Consider the following 21,960-nt stretch of genomic DNA (forward strand, 5'->3'; position numbering starts at 1 on the left):
AGCTGAACAGGTCGAGGGGGCTATGGGTTTTCTAGCAGAACATAGAGCAGAATCAATATCAATTGTGAAAGGACAGGGGCATCTGAGGGTTTGTAACAAGGGTTTGGGGGGTGAGGGGTGGGCACTGGAAAAGAGGCTGAAAGGTGGAGGCCCAGCTGTAGAGGCCTCGGAGACTAAGGAAATGGAACTTGAGGCTCCAAGAGCCATCTAAGGATCTTGAGCGTCTTTTGGCAAGGTCACTTCTGGGATGGCTACTTGAATGCTGCCTGGAGGACAGATTTACAACAGAGAAACTGAAGACAGGCGAAGGAACTGCGATCTCCCAGGGACAGCTCAGACAGGAAGTCTCAGCTTGACCATCGCCAAAGGGGCATATCAACCTTTGAGCTGCTCTTCTCTCCATCAAGGGCAAGCGTCCTCCGTCTTCCATCTATGTAGGAGGGTGGGGGCGGTGGGGGGGAGGAGTGCCCCTTCTGCGTTTCTATGGCTGGATGATACGATGACTCCAGCCTCAGAAGTTTCGAATTTCTCCTTGCCAAGGTCGGGCCCCTACAGGTGGGCGCCTGCGAGCCCCGGCCCCACGTGTGGGCCCCATGCCCGTCCGCGGCCGCGGCTCGTCCCCTCCAGGCCCGGACGCCGCCGCGGGCCGTGCCGGGCCGGGCGCTCCGGGAGCTGCGCGGCGGCTGCTCGAGGAGGCCTGGCGGGCGGCGGCGAGAGGCTGTGCCCCAGTTTGTGTCCAATCAGGGAGTGCGGGCTGTGCCCCGAGCCGGGCAGCAATGCGTAAACAAACCCACGGCAACTCCTCCGCCCCCTCGGCGCGCTCGCCCCGCGCCCGCCGTCGCCGCCGCCGCCGGCTCCGCTCTCCTCGCGCCCGCCAGCCCGGCCGCCCCCCCGCCGCCCCGCCCGCACCCTGCGGCCCCGCCCCGCCCCCGCCGGCGCGGGCGCCCTCATCTACCTCCCCACGCGCGCGCGCTCGCGCACCACGCGCCCCGCGCGGCCCGCCCGGCTCGTGGCCTCCCGAGAGCAAGGTAAGGGCGATGCGCCGGGACCCGGGCGGCTACCCCGCCCGGCGCGGCCCGGGGAAGTTTCTGGCGTCGCTGTATTCCGCCGGGCTGGGGGGAGGCCCCCGAGCGGCTGGGGACCGGGACGGGCGGGAGGCGGCCGCCGGGCGCCCGGGGGTCACAAGTTGCCCAACCTGCCATCGGGGCGGGCCGGCGGGCTGCGCGGCGGGGCGGGCGTCGCGCGGAAAGGGGCTGGAGGCGCGGCGGGGCCGGGCGCAGCGCGGGCGAGGGGAGGGCCCCGAAGAACTTTCTCCTCCCCGGAGGGGCTCCAGCCAGCTCGGGCCGCGGCCCGGCTGCCCCAGCGGCCGGCTCCCCGGCTGGAGGGAGCCCGTGAAACGTGTTTGAAGAAGCTGACGCAGTTTGTGACGCTCGCGGCTTCCTGACGGGGACGGGCAGCGGCAGCGCCTTCTCCGAGGAGGGACGAGCCGAGGCGGCGCTCTGGCCCTTCCCCCGGAGCCGCGCGCTCTGGCGCCTAGTTCGGGGGCCGGGGGCTCGGGGCGCGAGCATCCAGTGGCAGCCGAGAACCGGGCCCCGGCAGCGCGCGTCGCTTCCGTTTTGATTAGCTCGGGTTATTATATAAGATGTCACGGAGAGGAAAGGGGCGAGCGGGCGGCGCGTCGGCGAGGGCGCGTCGGCCTTCCGCGAGTGGCGGGGAGGGGCGGGAGGCCGGGCGGGCGGGGACCCACCTGTGCGCCCGCCGCGCCCCCTGCGGGTGCTGCCCGCGCGCCAGCGGGCAACGGGGACTGGAAGGGGGTCGGCGGCCGGGTGGACGGACGTGCTCGGCGCTCCCCTCCCGACCCCGGGAACACTCGGGCAGCGGCCGAAACGTGCTGTTTCCTCCTCGCCGCCTGGCCTGGGTCGACACATTTCTGGCTCCGGTCGTTTGTACTTTGAAACATTTGTTTAATATTAAGGAAGCTGCGTGTGCGGCCGTACCCGTACGCCCGAAACGTGTGGCCGTGGGCTCCGGGACGGTGAATGAATCATCGCCCCGCGGACCCGGCGCCGATGATTCATGCGCGGTACACCCCGCGCGTACTCGCCGTGTGCCTCTGCCCCAGGGACCGCGGCCCTTCCGCGGCTGTGACGCCTGGAGGACCAGGGGGGAGAGAGTGCAAAAGGGTGGGGTTTATTTTTTCCCCCTCCTCCCGCAGTTTGGGGGAACTTTAGGGGGGGGGTGTCAGTTTGCCCAGATTTCCCGAGGCTTGATTCCCGTTCTTAGAAGAGTTTCGAGATTCCACCTGGCTGAGTTGATGAGTCGGTGGAGAGCACTGGTTCGCTGCAGGTGTGGGTCCTCTCATTAGAATCTGCATGCTGTCAAGTGAGGTTTTGGACTCACTAGAAGGCATCCTTCTAGTAATTGCCTTTACTTAAGTACCGCCAGGGTAATTAGCAGAAAGTTTAAAAGTTAGTGGATCTTAAAAATAAGTAGTTCCTAAATAGATGGGTTCTACTTAAAGGCTTAGGTTTAGGGCTTTTTATTTTTATATTTTTTTAAAGCCAAATCCTACAAGGAACCTAGTTTACCATTAATTCAGAACTTTTGACCACTGTGACCACCCTTAAAGACTAACGACTCATTCCTACCATACCCTACGCTTTTAAGATTGAGTAAAGTTTTCTCATCATTTAGAACTTAACTCAAATGGCATTTACTCAGCAAGGCCCTCTTGATTAACTTAAGTGGCCTCTCACCCCTCACCCCAGGGACCACCCCCAGGCCTATTTTTTCTTCATAGAACTTAATCACTATCTGAAAGGATTTTCTTTGGGTGTTCTTTAAGTCCTGTCCCTCTGCACTAGAATGTAAACTATACTATGGCACGAGTTTTCGCATGGTTTGTTACTGCTGTAACTCTAGTACCTGTAACAGTGCCTGGCATAGTAGGCACTCAGATTTGTTGACTAGTGAATGAATAAATTCCTTTTCCCTGATTTCTTGGTGAGTCTGTCTTTGACTGTTGAACTTAACTGTAACCTTTTTGTGGGCCAGGCACTAAGATGGGACAGTTCTAACTTTTTTCTTCCAATTTTCTTTTGGTTGATTCATTTCCTCCTCTATGGTGTTAAATTACAGCACAAGGTGGATTTGAGCTGTATATCCTAAGATGCCGAGTATGAAGAACGATAAGGCATGTAGAGCCTTGTCAAGAGAAAGTGTAACTGTAGAGGTTAACGGATGATTAAAAATATTACCTGTGCTAGTTGAGAAGTAGAGGATATTGAAAGGAAATTGGCAAAGTCAGTTCCCACAGTATTATTTGTTTCCAGTGATATTTGAAATACTGATATTTCTATATTCCTCCCGCCCCACTGCCTGCGCACCAACCTCAAATTTAGCATAGTTTGGGATGGTCCCTAGTAGGTAGCACTTAATACGGTGTATTAATTTAACTGAATACAAGATTTCTGTCTCTGCAAGGGCCTCAGTTCTGTTGTTGTCAGTGCCCATAGCTTAACTCCATAGAAGAGTAGATAGAAGGAGTTATTTTAAAGTATATTTTAATTTGACTACTTTAAATGGATTGTAAAGAATTAAAACTATGTCAGTGATATAATGGAAGGATTCGAATGTCGTGCTTCATACTACCTCCCTTCAGGAAAAACTTTAGCAAACTTTTTGATTATAAATAACAAACTTTGGAGGCATAGCTTTACATTGTAGGAATCTTCTCAGTACCCAGTTCTTCATAATTCACTGCCAGAGAAGAGTGGGCTTCCAGCAGTTCCCGTTCCGTAGTAGTGTAATCTCAAGAGTGAGCTCAGACATAATAGAATTTTAAAGCTAAAAGGGACCTTAACGTTGGTTGGCATAATTCATTCCTTTTTATCAGTTCCTTAACTGAGGAAACTGAGGCATAGTGGGATGATTTGCCTGGGGAGCGGGACTGGGGTTAGAATCAAGCATCTTGACTTCTTGTTTGGAAGTCCTCGAATCAGCCAGAGCCCCCGTAGTTGGGGGTGAGTAGTCCCTGTGGTTAGTGGATTCTCTGCCTCTTACTGTGAACTCTCAGAGTGAAATGATGTCATATTCAGCTTTATACCCTCCCCTGTGCCTTGGCCATCCAAGGGATGAACACATACTTGTTGAATGTAGTTGGACAAATGCATTTTAAGTTAAAAAATTTAAGAATTGAGAAAGCAGGAAAACGTGTATCTTTTCCAGATTAAAGATGTTTTTGACAAGAAAGTCAGGATGTTAGCAGTAATTAACCTTAGAACTTTTATGGTAATGAAGCTGTTGCTTAATTTTCACGCCTCCAAAATTTCTAGTAAGATGGCTTACAACTTGTAAGTGTATGCACTTACTTAGTTGGCGTAATTATTCACTGAAGAAACAGTAGAAGGCTGTTTCAGGACACCTGGTAAAGGTCTTGCCTTTGCCACAGTGAGGGACGTTCAAGAGGGAGGGGACATATGTATGCCTCATATGTCCATGTTGATTTACGAAAGAAACTAACACAGTATTGTAAAACAGTTATCCTCCAATTTAAAAAAATTGGAAAAGCCTAGACTTCTCAGCCAGACAGAGTTGAGGCCGAAGCTCAGCTGTGTCCCTGACAAGCAGGGCTGTCTGTAGCAAGTTACTTAACCTTTTTGAATGTTCTCATTTCTGAATGGGGATAATACTGCCTACCTTGAAGGACTGTTGTAAGACTGGGAAAATGTATGTAAATTACCTTGTGTACGCTAGGCCCTTAATAAATGGAAAGTTATATTTTGACTTCTGATTTATATGACCAAGTGAACAACTTAATTTCTTAAAGCTTCAGTTTTCTCAATTGCAGAACTGGTGATTGGCCTGGGAGGAGGGGAATTAAGTGATCCCTAGTTTCATGCATTGGAGAAGGAAATGGCAACCCACTCCAGTGTTCTTGCCTGGAGAATCCCAGGGATGGGGGATCCTGGTGGGCTTCCGTCTGTGGGGTCGCACAGAGTCAGACACGACTGAAGCGACTTAGCAGCAGCAGCAGTGTCTTCTCTAACTGTATAGTTTGAGGAACTGATAAAAGATACATAGTTCCTGGATATGTCCTAGTGTCTCCTAGTTTATAGTCTATGGGAACTTGAACAGAATTTGTATCCTCCTCTTGTGTCAAAATTGTATAAATCTTAATTATGTTGAATTGGTTCATAGTGCTTTTCAAATCTACTGTATACTACTGCTTTTTTGCATATTCATTCTGTTTTGGAGAGTTTGATAATGAAACTCCAGTTACAAATCTTAGTTTATCTACTTAAAAAATGTAACATATAGTGGAACTATCTGTAACTTCATTATGTGTTTTCTAAGTATCTTGTAAATGTGTAATCATACTATCATAATTTAAAAAAGAAAAAGAAAAAAGAATGTATAATCTTCCTACAGTTTTAGTTGAAATTATTCATGTATCCTTGATCTAATAAGAGCAACTGCAAAAATGGTTAATTTCTAGGCCTTCCTAAGAATTTGGTATAATTAGCTTTGATGATCTTAGCTACGTTTTCATTATTTTATGTGCTATATGCTAGATACAAAGTTAACTTGAATATTTCAGCCTCTCATTCATCTTACTATGTATAAGGCAGTATAAGGATGTACATGAGTTAATCAAACATACGCACCCTTCCTTTGAGGGGCTTAGGAAGCATGTAGGGAGCTTAAGACAGATGCATGCTAAGTCGCTTCATTCGTGTCTGGCTCTTTGTGACTGTATGGACTGTCGCCCTCCAGGCTCCTCTGTCCATGAGATTCTCCAGGCAAAAGTACTGAGGTGGGTTACCATGCCCTCCTCCAGTGGGTCTTCCCAACCCAGGATTGAACCCACGTCTCTTACATCTCCTGCATTGGCAGGCGGGTTCTTTACCACTAGTGCCACCTGAGAAGCCCATAAGATAGGTAACCACAGACTTTATTACATGGAGGAACTGTTACAGAGGCACAAAGTAAATGCTTTGTGATTTTAGAGAAGGAACACACTGTTTCTAGCTGGGAAAAAATGGGGAAATTTTAATTAAGGAGTCTTGAGCAAGGCTTTAAAGAATTGGTAGAGTTTCAACTGGCAGAGATGTAGGGCTCAGCCTATACTAAGACTTGAAGGAAAGCCTATATGAGCATACCCAAGAATGGAGAGGAACGTGGTCAAGCTGGTGGGTAAGGAGCCTTGAGGCAGGAGAGTGGGACAGCAGGCTGCATGCATGGCAGACATAGGACTGCGTTGAGCATCTTGAACACTGGGCTAAGGAGTCTGGTTAGTAAGCTGTAGATAACTGTCAACAGTAGTTTGAGTGGGGGAATGATGTGATGAAAGCTGTGCTCTATGACATCAATTTGTATTGGAGGTGTCATGGTTAGTCCCAGTTTGAAAGCTATTAAAATAGTTCCCAGAAGAGAAGCAGTGAGAACCTATGTTAGAATTGGGGCAGTTGGGTGGGTGAGAAACTGTAGAAATAGTAAATGCATTGGGATTAGTTGTCTGATTGGATGAGGGAACTGAGGGAGGAGTCAGACTGAAGCTAAATGACTTTGGATGGTGATGGCAGAAAATGAAATCATCAAGAAGGCCACTAGCAAAGCACCTATAAGTTCGTGCAGTCAGTGAAGATGTGTCTAATTAATGGAAGTCTGGATTTGGATATGTTGATTTCCATGTGTCTATGGAACTGTCCAAGTGGATGGCAGCTGTTAGAAACAGAGATGGAATTGCAAGCATCCTTATGACAGGGGATGCTGAAGCTGTGAGAATGTTTCCAAGTGTGAGTGAGAAGGGTAAAAGGCCAGGATGGAGCTCAGAAAAACCATGTTTGTGGGCTTGAAGGGAGATAAAAGAGGCTAACAGGATGACAAGAGGAAAAGCTGGAAGAGAAGAAGGAAAAGCTAGGGTAAAGACAGGTGAGGAAGGAGAATTTGGAGGGGCCAATAGGGTAGAGACCCTGAGATAATACTTGGAAAAGGTCATTAGGATTGTCAGTGAGACCGTTGTCAGTGGCCTTTGAGGGTCAGGGTCATTTGGGCAGTGGAAATGGAAGTCAGCCAGGGCCCTGAGAGGCACCTGAGTGTAAATTGGAATTGGACTGTGAACATCAGAGGACAATGACTCGAGGTGATGAGGGGGCCAGTGGACACTCTTAAAACTGTATGTAAAGCCCAAGAGTGCTATGCATTGAGTGGCTGTCAGTAGAGAGGAAGAGACTGAAGCTCAGGAGAGGGAGCAGGAAGGTGGTTAGTGCTCCTGGAGCACTAACTCCTGGAGCAGGAGGGAAAGGAGCTGGAGAAGGTGACCACGTATCAGATTACCCAAGACAGTCTCAGTTGACATCTGTCATCCCGGTTCAGTGGTGGGATAGTATTTGGACAAATATTACAATTAGTTGGACGAGTAATGCCTGTTTTTATTCTAAAACAAAGTCCCCTTTTGAATAATAAATCATTTGACCATGAGAAAGGTGGTTATTCATGGAAAAACATGTGACATGGAGGGGAAAAGATTAAATGAAGGCAAGAAGAAACTGCAATTGAAAGAAGAAAGTTGGAAGCTTGGAGGGAGTGTGATTGCATCTGAAATTGGTAGGTTCCTCTTTTTTAAAAAAGGGAAAAAACAACAGAGGCCAGTTTCTTGGCTGAGAGTATATTGAGAGTGAGAGGTAAAGCTGGGAGGTGGAGAAGGGGGGGAAAGATTTGGAATGGATCTGAGCATGACCAGAGCCAATGGTGGTGAGGAGGACCTGACAAGTTGCTAAGAAGCCTTCACCTTAGCCTTGTGATATGACGAGTCTTCCCTGTATTTATGCTTTTTCTCCAGCAATACTCAGAAAATTGGAAGTGGAGATGGTGTGAGTATCATTGAAACTGCCAGCTCCATATGGGTCCTGGGTTGAGGAGGAAGGCGAGTGAAACTAGTGTTGATGGACTGGGAGAAAGAGCTGGAGATGTGAGGGTAGAATGCGTAGTGGCTGGTTCAGCGAGAGCGAATGAAAGGCAGGATTGGAGTGGAGGGGGAGGGTGTCCAGGGCTGGGCGGTGAAGCGCCTGGGGGACTTGTGCAGTAGCTCATCGTGATGGAGAAGTCAGTAGTGAGCAATGATGTGAATTCAGAGCGTGGCTGAACCTGAGGATGGTGAAATAACACAAGCATGAGGTCGGATTTCACTGATCCTCAGGAACCATGAGGCCAGGGTGTCACATCACACACACACATATGTTTTTAGAATTCTGGAGTGCATTTATTAAAGCCTTTCTGAGCTTTTAGTTCATAAAGTTGGAAGCATCTTGAAAGAGGAAAGTTATTCCTTCAATTAAAAGATGAGGAAGCTAAAATCTTTTAAAGGCTTTCTAGGAAAACTAAGACCCACCCCAGATCACAGCCATGTGTATGGCAGAGTTTCTCTGGAAAGAATCAGAATCCCTGAATTTCAGATTAGTGTTGCCCTTCAGGGTAGAAGGAGCAAAAAAGTATCCACTGAACAAAGTCTTAGGATGCTTCCTCTTAAAGAAGAAAGCTTGCTTATTGCTTCTAGAGCACCTGTGTTTGTGAGCACAGAAACCCACTGAGGAGGGCTGTTGAGTCATGTCCACAGTCTCTGACTTCTAACTGAAAGGCAGGTGATGGCGTCTCTGAGGAGGACCCATGGAAAGCACCCCTTCTTTCCTACCAATTAAAAAATAGATGAGAGCAGCAGATCGTCAAAAAATTTACTTCATTATTGACGAAGACTAGGCTGGAAGACACAGCTCAGTGGGAAGGCCAAAATGGTCTTATAAACTGTGTATACCCTAGGCTAGACTTCGGAACAGCCTACTGGATGGAAAGTTTGAGGCTGCAGGGCAGAAACACCCATTTCTGCCTTTCACTGTTCAGGCAAAGAGACGAGGCCAAATCTCTCATGCCTGATCTCTCTGATAGGAAAACTCCATCCATTTGTAGACTAAGAAACAGAGCCACGATGTCACAAGCCAACTAAATAAGTGGCTCCACCTCCGTGGAGAAAGCATGGTGTGGGGAAGAAGACAGGTGTGGATGGGGATTATCCCCGCCCCTCCCCCTTGGGAAACCCTGTGGGTATCAGACAGGCATTTGTTTCCCTTGAAACCCCAGGTTATAGACTACTCATAACTTTCGTGTTTATGTTGGAGTTAAACTAGCTTCTGAGGAAGCAGGTGCATTTTTATGTTAACCAGAAGTGAGTGAAATGACTCAGAAGGTGTGAGCATAGTCCTTAGTTAGTTGATTTCATAGCCATGCCAAGTTGTTCTCTCCTCCCTGTCTCAGGAATCTCCAGAAACTCACTGGTACCATCAAAGAGACCACCTTTGATAACCTGCTTTTGAATTCAAAGTGGAAAGTTCTTTGTCCTCATAAAATGCTGAAGGAGCCTTTGATTGGACATATAGCACTTGGAGTTTGTCCTGATTCTGTCGCTGTTAGTGACCTTGCTGCTAAGTCACTTCAGTCGTGTCCGACTCTGTGCGACCCCATCCCTGGGATTCTCCGGGCAAGAACACTAGAGTGGGTTGCCATTTCCTTCTCCAATACATGAAAGTGAAAAGTGAAAGTGAAGTTGCTCAGTCGTGTCTGATTCCTAGTGACCCCATGAACTGCAGCCTACCAGGCTCCTCCGTCCGTGGGATTTTCCAGTACTGGAGTGGGGTGCCATTGTCTTCTACTAATTAACTATTACATGCCTCAGCTTCCTCATCTGCAGCATGGGAGAGCACAATGCCTGTTCTGTCTCCCAGGTATTTGATGTGAAAGTGCTTTGCAAATAAATAGTGTAAGATATCAACATTACCGTGTGGGATAAAAGGTACATTCCGAAGTTTAAGAATTTTTTAAAAGTAAAGTGTTTCAAATGAAACAACTGAGATGACTGTTGAATTTTGGTGGGACCCTGCTTTAGGCACTGAAAGTGAATCATGGTGACTTTTCTACCTTTAGCCATGTCAGAGTGTATAACAGTTCTGGCCAAGTGTGATTAAAGCACTGCATTTATGACAAATGAAAAATTTGCCTTTTTATCTATTTCTCTTTTAACTGCTAAAAAGGTATTATTTTTTTAACTGTAAAAGATAACATATATAACATTTTGAAATGTAAATCTCTAGTTCAATGAATTATTTAAAAAGTGAACATCCATGGAACTACCTCCCAGCTCAAGAAATAGGACAGTTTCATTTCCCACCCACCCCTGCACAGGAGTCTTTTTCCTTTGTTAGGTGCTTGGTTTTTCTTTTCAGGGAAGTTATAAACATTGACAGGTCCAAAATATGTGCTTCTTTGAGTGGAATTAGATCAAAAGTGTAATATTAATGTTTTACTTGGTAGTTATTTCTTATAAGTATGAACTTAGTGTTTTGGATAAGCCTTGAGTTTTCAGCTTTAAGGATCCTAATCTTCAGGTTTAGAACCGTCAGATTTTTGTCCTTTGAATGAAACACAAAAAGTTGTAAGCCTTTGGATGTGAGAAAACTTAACTTGCCCAGTTATTTTTTAAATATTCTGATCATTCCTCCTTTGCCTAGTTTTAGAAATGAAATAACTAAGACTCCAGTATTGTTGATGACTTGTACAGAAGTCAAAGGTCTTCTTGGAAATACTTGAACATTATCAAGGCAAATACCTTTCAGTTCAGGTACCATAGGCTAGATCTGAAGTGGCAAGAGTCAGTGAAAACAGCTTTATTGCATGAAAACAACCTGTATTTTCTTTCATTATAATCTAGTGTTCTAAGTACTGCCATCTTTTAAGGCTTAATTAATGAGTCAATAAAGCAGAAGATTTTTTGGTATCCAGAATAGGATTATGTGTTGTTTTTTATGTTTTTTATGATTAAGACAGAAAATGATGGTAAACATGACAATAATTGAGAAAGTATCTAAGCTAATCAGATGTGTCTATAAAAACAGAAAAGCCACGAGTGTTTCAAAAATTGATAAAGGCTCATCTTTGGGGGCCAGTTTCTGTGGTTGTAGGATTGAGTTTTTGGGATTCCGCAGTTTGGTGGATTGAATGTACGTTAACCCGCCCCTCTTGAAGCGCGGTTGCAGTGATGGTGAACTAGAGATGGGACACACCAGCACACTTTTGGAGGGTGAAAATCCGACAGACCTGTGGCAACTGACTTAGTGTGGTGGAGAAAGCTGCTGCTGCTGCTGCTGCTAAGTCGCTTCGGTCGTGTCCGACTCTGTGCGACCCCAGAGACGGCAGCTCACCAGGCTCCCCCGTCCCTGGGGTTCTCAGGAGGTTGGGAATAGAAACTAGGAAGAAATGGCCAATTTATCCCCCAGAATTCCAGAAGTGCTCTGGAATTAGAGGTTCTGAAGCAGGGCATGGGACTGGAAATAAGGGCTTGATTGAAAATCTCAAAGAAACGAGACTCACAGTTCGCTTCTCCCACCCCTATATATAGCAAGAGAAAGTCCTGAATATTTTGTCTTTGGAGAAATCAAGGTAAATTAGCAGCTCTGGACTTAAGGATAACAGGGAGAAAAAAGAGGGTAAGAGTGAAATGCTCAACTGAAAACAGAGTAATTTAATGAAATTGTGCCTACTGAATGGTGAGACCTGGTATTCTTTTTCACTCATTCCCAATCCTAGGGTAACCAGGTAATCACCAACCTGGGCAGGATATTGAAGGACTCTTCTCTGGGCAAAATGAACAACCCGAAAAAAAAAAGAACCTACATATACTGATGTTTTCTCCCACAGTGAGAAAACTTACTACCCAGTCTTCCTATGTGAGCCCACTACTAGTCAACCACTCTACTCCTTCTGTTCTGTGAACATGGAACTTACAACTAGTTTTTTAAAGTGTGTGTGCACGCTCAATTGTGTTTGGCTCTTTGCGACCACATGGCCTATAGCCCCCCAGGCTCCTCTGTCAATGGAATTTTCCAGGCAAGAATACTGGATTGGGTTGCCATTTAAAGTCAGTGAATATGAGACATTTGAATAAACCGTTCAGCAATGAAAAGGAAGGAACCAGAACAAATGAGAAAAAAAAAAATCATGAAGGAAACAAATGCAAAAATAAGAAAATGGAAATAATCAAAACCAATCCACCTGTAACTAGTGAAATAGGAAGACGGCTATAAGGTAATAATTAGACAATAAGAGATAGGTCTTAATTAAAAATAAGATGGCAAAAATCATTTGAAGGACCAGAAGAAAAAGTAGAAATAAAAGCAGAGATATAAAAAGAAGTAAAAAGTATAGTCAGTCAGTAAATCACGTGTTATATTTATAAGAGTTCCAGAGAGACTACAAAAATAAAAAATTAAAATAAGCAAAAATTTTTTAAAAAGAGAGATTATAGGGAAAAGTAAAAGATAAGAAATTACCAAAGACATATTACAAGCTATTTTCCCAGAACTGGAGAACATACATTTGTAGATTGAAAGAGTTCACAAGATAGCCAAGTGAATGAATGAAAAAAAGATCCACACAGGGAGTGTGTATAGGACATAACATTGAAAATTTTTAGGATACTGATGAAAATGGGAATAAGTTAAATCCTGTCTGGGGTGGGGGGAAGAGATAACATACAAAAAAATTGGGAATTGGAATGGCAGCTAAGAAACAATGGATTCATTCTTTCAGAATTCTGAGGAAAATTATTTTCAATCTAGAATTTCAAACTATCAAGTGGAAGATACAATGTGGACATTTTGTGCATGTGAAATGTCTCAAAAGTTTATTTTCTGTGCATCTTTTTTAGGAAGTTATGGATCAGTATAAAAATGTGGGTATCCATGAAGAAAGAATAATATATAGTCTTCTGGAAACAGAGGCAAACACAGGCGAATTCTAGGGTGACAGTGAAATCTCAAGGTGGCGGTAGTGCAGCAGGCCTGGAGAGAAGCCGTCCAGCTCAGAGCAGCAGCTGTCCAACGAAAACAAAAGCAAAACCCACAGATGCTCTGGTACATCTGACCAAGCGTGGGATATTCCTCAGTGGGGCTTTCCATTTCCTATGGAGTATTTGGTATAAATTATTGATTCATAAGGCCTATTAAGTGGGGGAAGTAAAGGGCAATTCTAAACTCCAGAAAAATTAAATGGTCTTACAAGAAGAAGCACATGGGGTGAGATTTATATTTGCTTCGGGTGATGTCTGCTCCATGCAGCTCTTCGGGAACCCAGGTTCCTTCCACATTGTGACTCCACCATCCTCTAAGCCTTAGAATCTAAGGCGTTGTCCTCACCTGTGTGAGTGGTTAGCTCTTGATTGCAGCCTGTGTGCACTCCAGCGCACAGGAATGGGAAAGAGCAGTGATGGGCAAAGGTTTAAAGTTCAAGCCTGCAAGTAGCAAGATCACTTTCCCTCATATTCCAGTGGCAAAAATTCAATCACATGGCTACATCTAGGGAGAATATTCAGAATATTTCATAACTGGTAGCCCATCAGAACATAGGTTCTAATATGGAGTGAGAACTGCTCTAAAAGCTCCCTCCTGTATCAGACGTTAGCATTTTGTTTGCTGGATAATGGGGACAGGAGAGGGTCCCTGGAAGGGCCTAAGAGAGCTCAGGTAGCAGTCATTTACCACCTGGTGTGGAAGTATTTAATAGTGACTGGTGCAGTGTACTGAGACACGTGCCTTATTAACCCTGACCATTGGAAGGACTGATGCTAAAGCTGACACTCCAGTACTTTGGCCACCTCATGTGAAGAGTTGACTCATTGGAAAAGACTCTGATGCTGGGAGGGATTGGGGGCAGGAGGAGAAGGGGACAACAGAGGATGAGATGGCTGGATGGCATCACCGACTCAATGGACGTGAGTTTGCGTGAACTCTGGGAGTTGGTGACGGACAGGGAGGCCTGGCGCGCTGCGGTTCATGGGGTTGCAGAGTCCCACGTGACTGAGCAACTGAACTGAACTGAACTGATACATACTACCAGAGAGGTTGGGGAAAAATATTGACTTCACTCTATCATAGAAGTCTGGGAGAGGATAAGCTAGTGTCTAATAAGACATTGGTTGCTGCTAAGTGGCTTCAGTTGTGTCTGTCTCTGTGCAACCCCATAGATGCCAGCCCACCAGGCTCCCGCATCCCTGGGATTCTCCAGCCAAGAATACTGGAGTGGGTTGCCATTTCCTTCTCCAACGCATGAAAGTGAAAGTGAAGTCTCTCAGTCGTGGCCGACTCTTAGCGACCCCATGGACTGCAGCCTACCAGGCTCCTCCATCCATGGGATTTTCCAGGCAAGAGTACTGGAGTGGGGTGCCATTGCCTTCTCCTTGGTAATTTTATTAATTACTAAATGAAAGTCAAAAATAAATCAAGAAATATCAGTATAAGCATATTGTTTAGGAATATAAAATTAAGTATCAAAAGAGAAATAGTTAAATATTTTTAGAGTAGATTGCGTTTGGCAAGTTAGTTTGGGGGTGATTGGAGATGTAAGAGAGGTTACTGCTGTGTTTTCATTTTAAGTCTGGTAGTAATTTGCATGAGTTATATTGACAAAAATAAAACTAGTAAGAAAAAACAGTAATCCAGTGCTAATAAGTACATTAGAGAATGATTTACATGGAATCTGGAGCTTTTACAAGTATACATTAAAAGTTAAGAAACATTGTTTCAAAGTTAGACTCCTCCCTCAGGACTGACTCCAGTCCTCTGGAATCACTGTGTCTCACAATCATTTGAGGGAGCTTTAAAAAAGTTCAGATGACTCCCGCCTTCCTGAGACTCTGGCTTCTTTGGCTTTGGGTGGGCCCCAGGGGATTCGTAACTTTTCAAAGAACCCCAGATGCTTCTGATGTATAGGGAGGGCTGACTCCCAGCCAAGTAGTTTAAATACCCTTGCTTCTGCTGCTTAAATGTTTCTTCTTTTCTTCCTGTCCTCTCTCACTGCTTCTGCTTCAGTCTGATCTTCTCTGTCTCTCAATTCTGAACCAGTGTGGTCTGTTTGGGGTCAGAAGAGTAGGAGAACAGAAAGAAGAGACATGGGAGAGGTCATTTGGATGACTGAATAGTGAGAATGGCTGTACAGAAAGCCAGTATTGTGTCCTTTTGTTTTGCAGAAACTAATTAAATTGATGGTCTTATCTTGCATTTCTGATGGAGTAATTTTAGAGTTCAAGTAAATTTGAACTTAATGACATCTTGTTATTTCTTTACATTTGGTATTGCCTCCGGTGGCTAAATTCACAGCATCCTCAGGTTGCCCTCAAGTTCTTTTATCTCCCCTAGGTTTGGCCCCTGATGGGCCCAGCTGTGGTTGACCAGATGTTCACCACTAGCACCTGGGATCACCAACAGTTCCTATAATGCTCTCGTTTTCTGTGAGGGAATTCTTAGAAGGAGATTAGCAAGCAAGAGATGAAGGAATTTCAGAACGATGTAATTTCCCAAGGTTAGAGGTCTTGTTGAACTAGACTTTGATCACAAGAGATTTTGTATACCTTAAAGGAGAAATGTTTGTTGTGTGGATGAGAAAGTTTAGACCTCAGGGAAGAACTTCTTTTTAATCTAACTTTGGATTTTTTAAATTATCAATAATTACAGGCATAGTTACTTTCCTTTGTACCTTTCCCCAGCCCCATTCCCTGCCTCTGTAGAGTCAGCTGCTCTTGTGAATCAGATGTCAGAGATCTGCTTGTGACCATTTCACATCAGGCCAGTGCCCGTACCAAGCAGGGAGGACTTGCCTCTCGCAGCATGTCCAGGGTATAAGGAGCTGTCCTGGCTGGTTTCTGAGCAAGTACTTTACATTTAATACATTTGTATGCTGGGGTCAGAGTGTGACCTTTAAGATGAGGGATTGATTCAGCCCATCAATCAGTCTTATTCAGAGCTTGCCCACTTAGTGCAGGTCTGTTCTAGGTCAGTGCATCTCACACTTCCCCATGCACACACACATTACTCTGGATGGCATTTCATTGCAGATTCCAGTTCAGTTGCTTTCAGGTGGGACCAGAGATTCTGCATTTCCATTAAGCTCTCAGGGGATGCTGTTGGTTCTCAGACGGCACTTAAAGAAACAAGGTTCTGGTTGCTGCTGCTGCTGTGAAGTCGCTTCAGTTGTGTCCAACTCTGTGCGACCCCATAGATGGCAGCCCACCAGGCTCCCCCGTCCCTGGGATTCTCCAGGCAAGAACACTGGAGTGGGTTGCCATTTCCTTCTCCAATGCATGAAAGTGAAAAGTCAAAGTGAAGTCACTCGGTCGTGTCCGACTCTTAGCGTCCTCATGGACTGCTGCCTACCAGGCTCCTCCGTCCATGGGATTTTCCAGGCAAGAGTACTGGAGTGGGGTGCCATTGCCTTCTCCAAGGTTCTGGTTACCGGTTCTCAATTCTCATTGCTTTGTGGAATCACCTAGGGGCTTCTAGGGTTTATCTGTATAGTGTTTCTGATAACCATTGGTCTAGGGTGGGGCCCAGATATGATATATATATGTATATATATGTGTGTACATATATTTTAAACTTCCTGAGTAACACTAACATGCAGATAGGATTAAGAATCACTGTTTGAAGCTCTGCGCACTTGCTGTGACTCACAGGTAAAGATCTTCATGTGTAGACTTTATAGCAATTTAGGAAGTATCCACAGCCTTTATGCATGAATACACCTACTTTGTGGGCTTCCCAGGGTTAAAAAATTTGCCTGCCAATATCTGAGATGCAAGAGATGTGGGTTTGATCCCTGGATCAGGAAGATCCCCTGGAGAAGGAAATGGTGACCTACCCCAGTATTCTTGCCTGGAAAATCCTATGGGCAGAGGAGCCTGGTGGGCTACAGTCCATGGGGTTGCAGCGAGTCAGACATGACTAAGCACACGTGCGCACACACAGATGACGAAAGGTGGCTATCCGAGGGGACATGCCTAAGAAGAAAAAAATAGCCTTTTCATTAAAACCCGAATGTCACCTAACAGGAAAAATATTTAAAGTGATGAACAAATACAAAGTTAGTGTCTCTCTCTCTCTTTTTTTTTTCTTCTTCCCAAAGGATCCTTCTGTCTTCTGCATCCTTTCACTAAGAGATCATGGGAAAATTATATTAGAAACTTTCTGATGCTTTGTTTTCTCTGGGGAAGGCTATACATTTACTTCCTATGTATATGTTTTGTTGTTATTTAGTCATTAAATCATTCCAACTCTTTGCAACCCCATGGCCTGTAGCCTGCCGAGGTTCTCTGTCCACGTGATTTCCCAGGTAAGAATACTGGAGTGGGTTGCCATTTCCAATTCCAGGGGATCTTCCCGACCTAGGGATTGAAGCCACATCTCTTGCATTAGCAGGTGGATTCTCTACTACAAAACCACCTGGGAAGCCCATGTATATGTTTACCTATAAATATATGTATTTGCAAAGTTTCCACATAGCCAGAATTCTAGTCCTTATCCTTTGCCAAATACTTAGGAAAATTTAGAGTATTTCCTATACTTTGTCTTAACTTGTCCTAAAACTTGAGTGACTTAACCATCCTGGTGAATAAACAGTTGTTATTCTCAGGATTTTCCAATGCTGATGGCAATGGATGACTTGATCTGCTCAAAAATCATAGGCCTTAGTTCAGCTCAGATGTTACTTGTTTTGTTATTCTTACAAGGATGATCCTAGAAGCAGATGACACAATTTTCTGTATATTAAAATTATGTAAATTACAATTTTGGGGGAAACAACAGCATTAAAACCAGTGGATTAAAATTAAATATAATTGTGTGGCTAAGAAATTGGCAGTCCTCTCTTCCACCTCCCTACCATTCAGTCAAAAATAGGGTTTTGATTTTATTTCCTTAACATAAACTTGTCTGCTTCATAGGCTCTGACTTGGGTCAGACCCTCCTTACTTCTTATTCATGTTAATTTCTTCACTGGAACTCCCTGCACCCTTACTCCTCACAGCCGTTCTGCCAGAGTCCTCATTTGCGGAGGTAAATCTATGGCTGAGGATAGAGTCTGAGGATGGAGTCCAGATCTCCAGGGTGTCTTGAGGGCTCTCTGACCTGGCCCTACCTTTTCTCCACCCTCATCACCTGTCACTTCCCTGGACAGTACTTTTTCTCATTCCTTAGCTGAGCTCAAGGACAGGGGAGGAGATATCGGAGGTTTGAAGGAAGATACAGGTATGGAAGAGTGGTCTAGGATGGGGAAGAGCAGATGGTCCCAGGACAGGAACTGTGATCTCTGGGCAGCATGACGGTCCCTGAGGTAGGTGATGACAGATGTAAAGTGAGCCCGGCTGGCATTGGCTACAGAGGGTACAGGTGTGGGGAAGGTGGAACCTTGCATTTTGCATCCTGACTAGGCCATTCCACTTCTTGTCTCTTGCTTTTGCACATGGTAAGTCCTCCATCGAAAACAATTCCTTGTCTTTGCCTGGGAAAAAACATCTCTTCCCTTAAAAAGTCCTGCTGGTAATTTTGTCCCCTTTCCAGGCATTATCCCTTTAGCCCCGTGATATTTGGTCGTCTTCCTCCATCCTGTCACCACTGTTCCGTCGTCCAGCCGCTACACTGCACCACCACACCGCAGCGAGCATCTGTTCACACGTCTCTACTAGACTGTTGACTTAGGGCAAGGGCGTGATTTTTGAATGTCCAGTTCATACCACAGGACCTGGCACGTAGTGGACACATACCATAAACGCTGGATGAATCCTTATGAGATTGCTCTGTGAAGTGTCGAGACTCTGTTCTTGCTGGATTGGAGGTTTGAAAGTAAATTCCACTTAGTAGCACATGACATGCACGATTGTGTTGCTTTAAGTTTTAGTCTGATCTACCCGTACCACATATCCAAGTTAACAGAGCTTTCCAAATATACACATATATGTGCACGTGTGTATATATGTGTGTTGGGCTTCCCTGGTAGCTTAGTCAGTAAAGAATCTGCCTGCAGTGCAGGAGACCAAAGTTTGATCCCTGGGTCGGGAAGATCCCCTGGAGAAGGAAATGGCAACCCACTCCAGTATTCTTGCCTGGAAAGTCCCATGGACAGAGGAGCCTGGTGGGCTACAGTCCGTGGGGTCACAAGAGTTGAACACAACTTAATGACAAAACCGCTACATAGATATATACTTATCCACATGAAAATGGAGGGAAGTTAAAGAAAAATCAAAGAGTATAAATGTTAAGTATCCGGATAACGGACGTCATGGACTCCTGCGCACCGTGCATGCGGTGTATCTGTTCTCTTGTGGGGGGGCCTCCTCCACTGGCCGGAAATAGGTTGAAACCTTAAGGGCCGGTATTAAACACATAGATGGTTTCAAGTTGTGTTGAAGGTATAAGACTCTATTTTTTAAAAGGTTTTCCCAATCATGTAGAAACATATGGAGATCTTAACTGCCAAAACAATTTCATGTCATTTACAAATGAATAAAACCCAGAGAGAAATTAAGGGATACTTTCTTTTGGAGGTTACAGTTTTACATTTTTCCTTAGGAGTGAGGGGACTTGGTTCCGTCATGATGCGTCATTAAAGGGCTGTGGCGTCAGAGTCTCCCCAACTCTCTAAGCTTTAGTTTCCTCATGTATAAAATATGAGATTTAGTCTCAATTATTACCAAGGTCATTTTGAATCATCTGTGATGCTGGAAAGTTATAAAACACATCCTGTATCCATGGAGAGGAAAGTTGATTGGTGACTCCAAAAATAGACTTATTTTCTCCTTCATAACATTGACGCGCTCTCATTGAGGAAATCACTCTGTGTATATTGCCTTAATCAACCAATTTCTTGACTTTTTTTTCCTTATTGCCAGAAGCTCAAAAGTGAATGAGAGAGACTGTCTTAAGAAACACCAAACAAATAGCTCTTGCCTCTTGTTTTAAATATAGAACTGAATTGTTGTGCTCTTTTGCATTTCTGTTGTAGGTATTCAGAAGGCAGGAGGTGGTGATTTGGTAATGTGGAAGCTGTTTTGCATCAGTTCTTGCTGTCTTTTGTGTTTGTGTGAGAACCCCATTCAAAACATGTCTTATTTCTTCTTCTCTGAAAACATACTTTCCGTCATTTTTTGCCTTTCTGGTGGCAACATGTCCACATCTATAAATACTTCCAGATTTTGTCAAAATCCTTAGGTAACAATTATTTTCCTCTATTAACATATAGTTAATCTAGTGAGGTATCGTTCCATTTTATTCCTCAGCCCCTTGATTTCTCAAATGTATTGCACCATCAGCCTGTCCCTGTGTAGTGATGTCCTAAGGGGTCCTCCTCCAGTCACTCTGAGGTTGCAAGGCCTGTGGCCACGCCGTACCCTTAGGCCTGTCCTCTCTGTAGCATTTTGACCTGGTCGGGCCGAGTATAGTGCTGGTAGGGAGAGTCTCCCTGTCTGTCAGCATCTGTGCTGGATCCAGCCCTTTGAAGCAGAGAATCAGCTCTTTAAACGAACATTTTAAATGCCTAGACAGGCTTCAGAAATTTCACTTTCGCTTTCCCTATTCTTTAAGACTGTATGTCCAAAGTATCAGATCACTGACTAGCTGTGTGAGATAAGACAAGTCACTTACCCTCTCTGAGCCTCAGTTGCCTTCTCTGTGAAGTTTGTTTTTGATCTCTAAAATGACTTGGTCTTCAAAAGAAATATTTTTTCTTTCTTGCTTTGTCATAATCCCTCTGACCCTGAACTGACTGACTGGCAGTCGGTAGTCTTAAACATCAGTGGGCGTCAGTGCTTTCTCATGGTACTTCCTCAAACCAGTATGTTTCTTTTTCCCACTACACAGGCATTTATGGAGGCTTTTACAAATCATTTATGACAATTTTAGTCATTTATTTTTCTATGCATATTGAGACCAGATGAACTCAACAACTCAACTTGTTTTGCCCATGTACTTGGATAATAGCATAAAAAATAAAGCATTGTTATTTTTGTACCAATAACAAACATTTTTATCCAGCAAACACTGATGTCTTTGTTAGTGAGAACTGAGTTAGTTAGATACTATTCACCTCAGCTCTGGGGCAATGTTAAGAGATCAGTCCTTTGATATTTATCCATTTTCCTCATCACCAGTCAAGATCTTTGTTCTTATAAGTGTTTTTGAACCGTTGAAACTAAAAGCAATCTGTGGAAATAGGGTTAGAGAATGTTGAGCGACAGAATAAGTTTATTCATCCAAGAAGGGCTTATTCCATTCCTTCTAGCTAGTGTTTAGATTGGGATTGAATGAAAGAAAGATCCTTGACCCAAAGGAGTTTATTTTATAGCAGGGGAATACATATGATAATCATAAGCATAGTACATATTTGTTATATGATTTGTTATAAGATGGTCAGAGCTATAGAAAAATGAGAAAATTGAACAAGAAAAGGAGATGAACTGTGATGGGGAGTGGAGAGCTGGTTGCAGTATGAATGCCATGGTCAGGAAAGGAGGCATGACGGACAGAAAGCCTCCTAGGATGTCCATGCTGTAATCCCTGAAACCTGTAAATAGGTTATGTTCCATGGCAAAGGGACTTTCCAGCTTTAATTAAAGTTGTTGCTGCTGCTGCTAAGTCGCTTCAGTCGTGTCCGACTCTGTGTGACCCCACAGACGGCAGCCCACCAGGCTCCCCCGTCCCTGGGATTCTCCAGGCAAGAACACTGGAGTGGGTTGCCATTTGCTTCTCCAATGCATGAACATGAAAAGTGAAAGTGAAGTCGCTCAGTCATGTCCAACTCCTAGCGACCCCATGGACTGCAGCCTACCAGGCTCCTCCGTCCATGGGATTTGCCAAGCAAGAGTACTGGAGTGGGGTGCCATTGCTTTCTCCACAGGCCTTAAAATACAGAGATCATCCTGGATAATCTGGGTGGCCCTTAAAAGTAGAGTGAGTGGTTTGAGTCACAGAGATGTGGCTGAGTTTGGAGCAATTCAAATGTGAAGGAGATACAGCCTGCCAGTACTGGAGAGGGGCTATGTGGAGAGTGAAAAAAAGGGGGAGAGCAGCCTTGAGGAGCAGCGACCAGTGA

The 21,960-nt window shown here is 44.9% G+C and overlaps 2 protein-coding genes across 14 annotated transcripts in view; both read left to right on the plus strand.

Annotated features, from left to right (window-relative positions):
• The first annotated feature begins 822 nt into the window (after positions 1 to 822).
• PCGF5 (polycomb group ring finger 5) overlaps positions 823 to 21,960 on the plus strand; it is a 122,551-nt gene continuing 101,413 nt past the window's right edge. For 5 of the 13 annotated variants that reach the window (XM_086378535.1, XM_086378526.1, XM_086378534.1 and 2 more), the window contains exon 1: positions 873 to 1,028. The gene's annotated coding sequence lies outside the window, so the exon portion shown is untranslated. Of the gene's footprint in view, positions 1,029 to 21,960 lie in introns of all 13 variants that reach the window. The other 8 variants (XM_086378519.1, XM_086378523.1, XM_086378522.1 and 5 more) reach the window with 4 other exon arrangements.
• LOC147344035 (uncharacterized) lies at positions 1,035 to 21,080 on the plus strand. Its single transcript, XM_086378545.1, has one exon. It carries the CDS (start codon positions 1,643 to 1,645, stop codon positions 2,363 to 2,365), a length of 723 nt encoding a protein of 240 aa, XP_086234671.1. The 5' UTR covers positions 1,035 to 1,642; the 3' UTR covers positions 2,366 to 21,080.

This window comes from Bos grunniens, chromosome 26, assembly GCF_055505025.1.
Source record: "Bos grunniens cultivar Pamir isolate PY7600 chromosome 26, Bosgru_T2T1.0, whole genome shotgun sequence".
Classification (NCBI taxonomy): domain Eukaryota; kingdom Metazoa; phylum Chordata; class Mammalia; order Artiodactyla; family Bovidae; genus Bos; species Bos grunniens.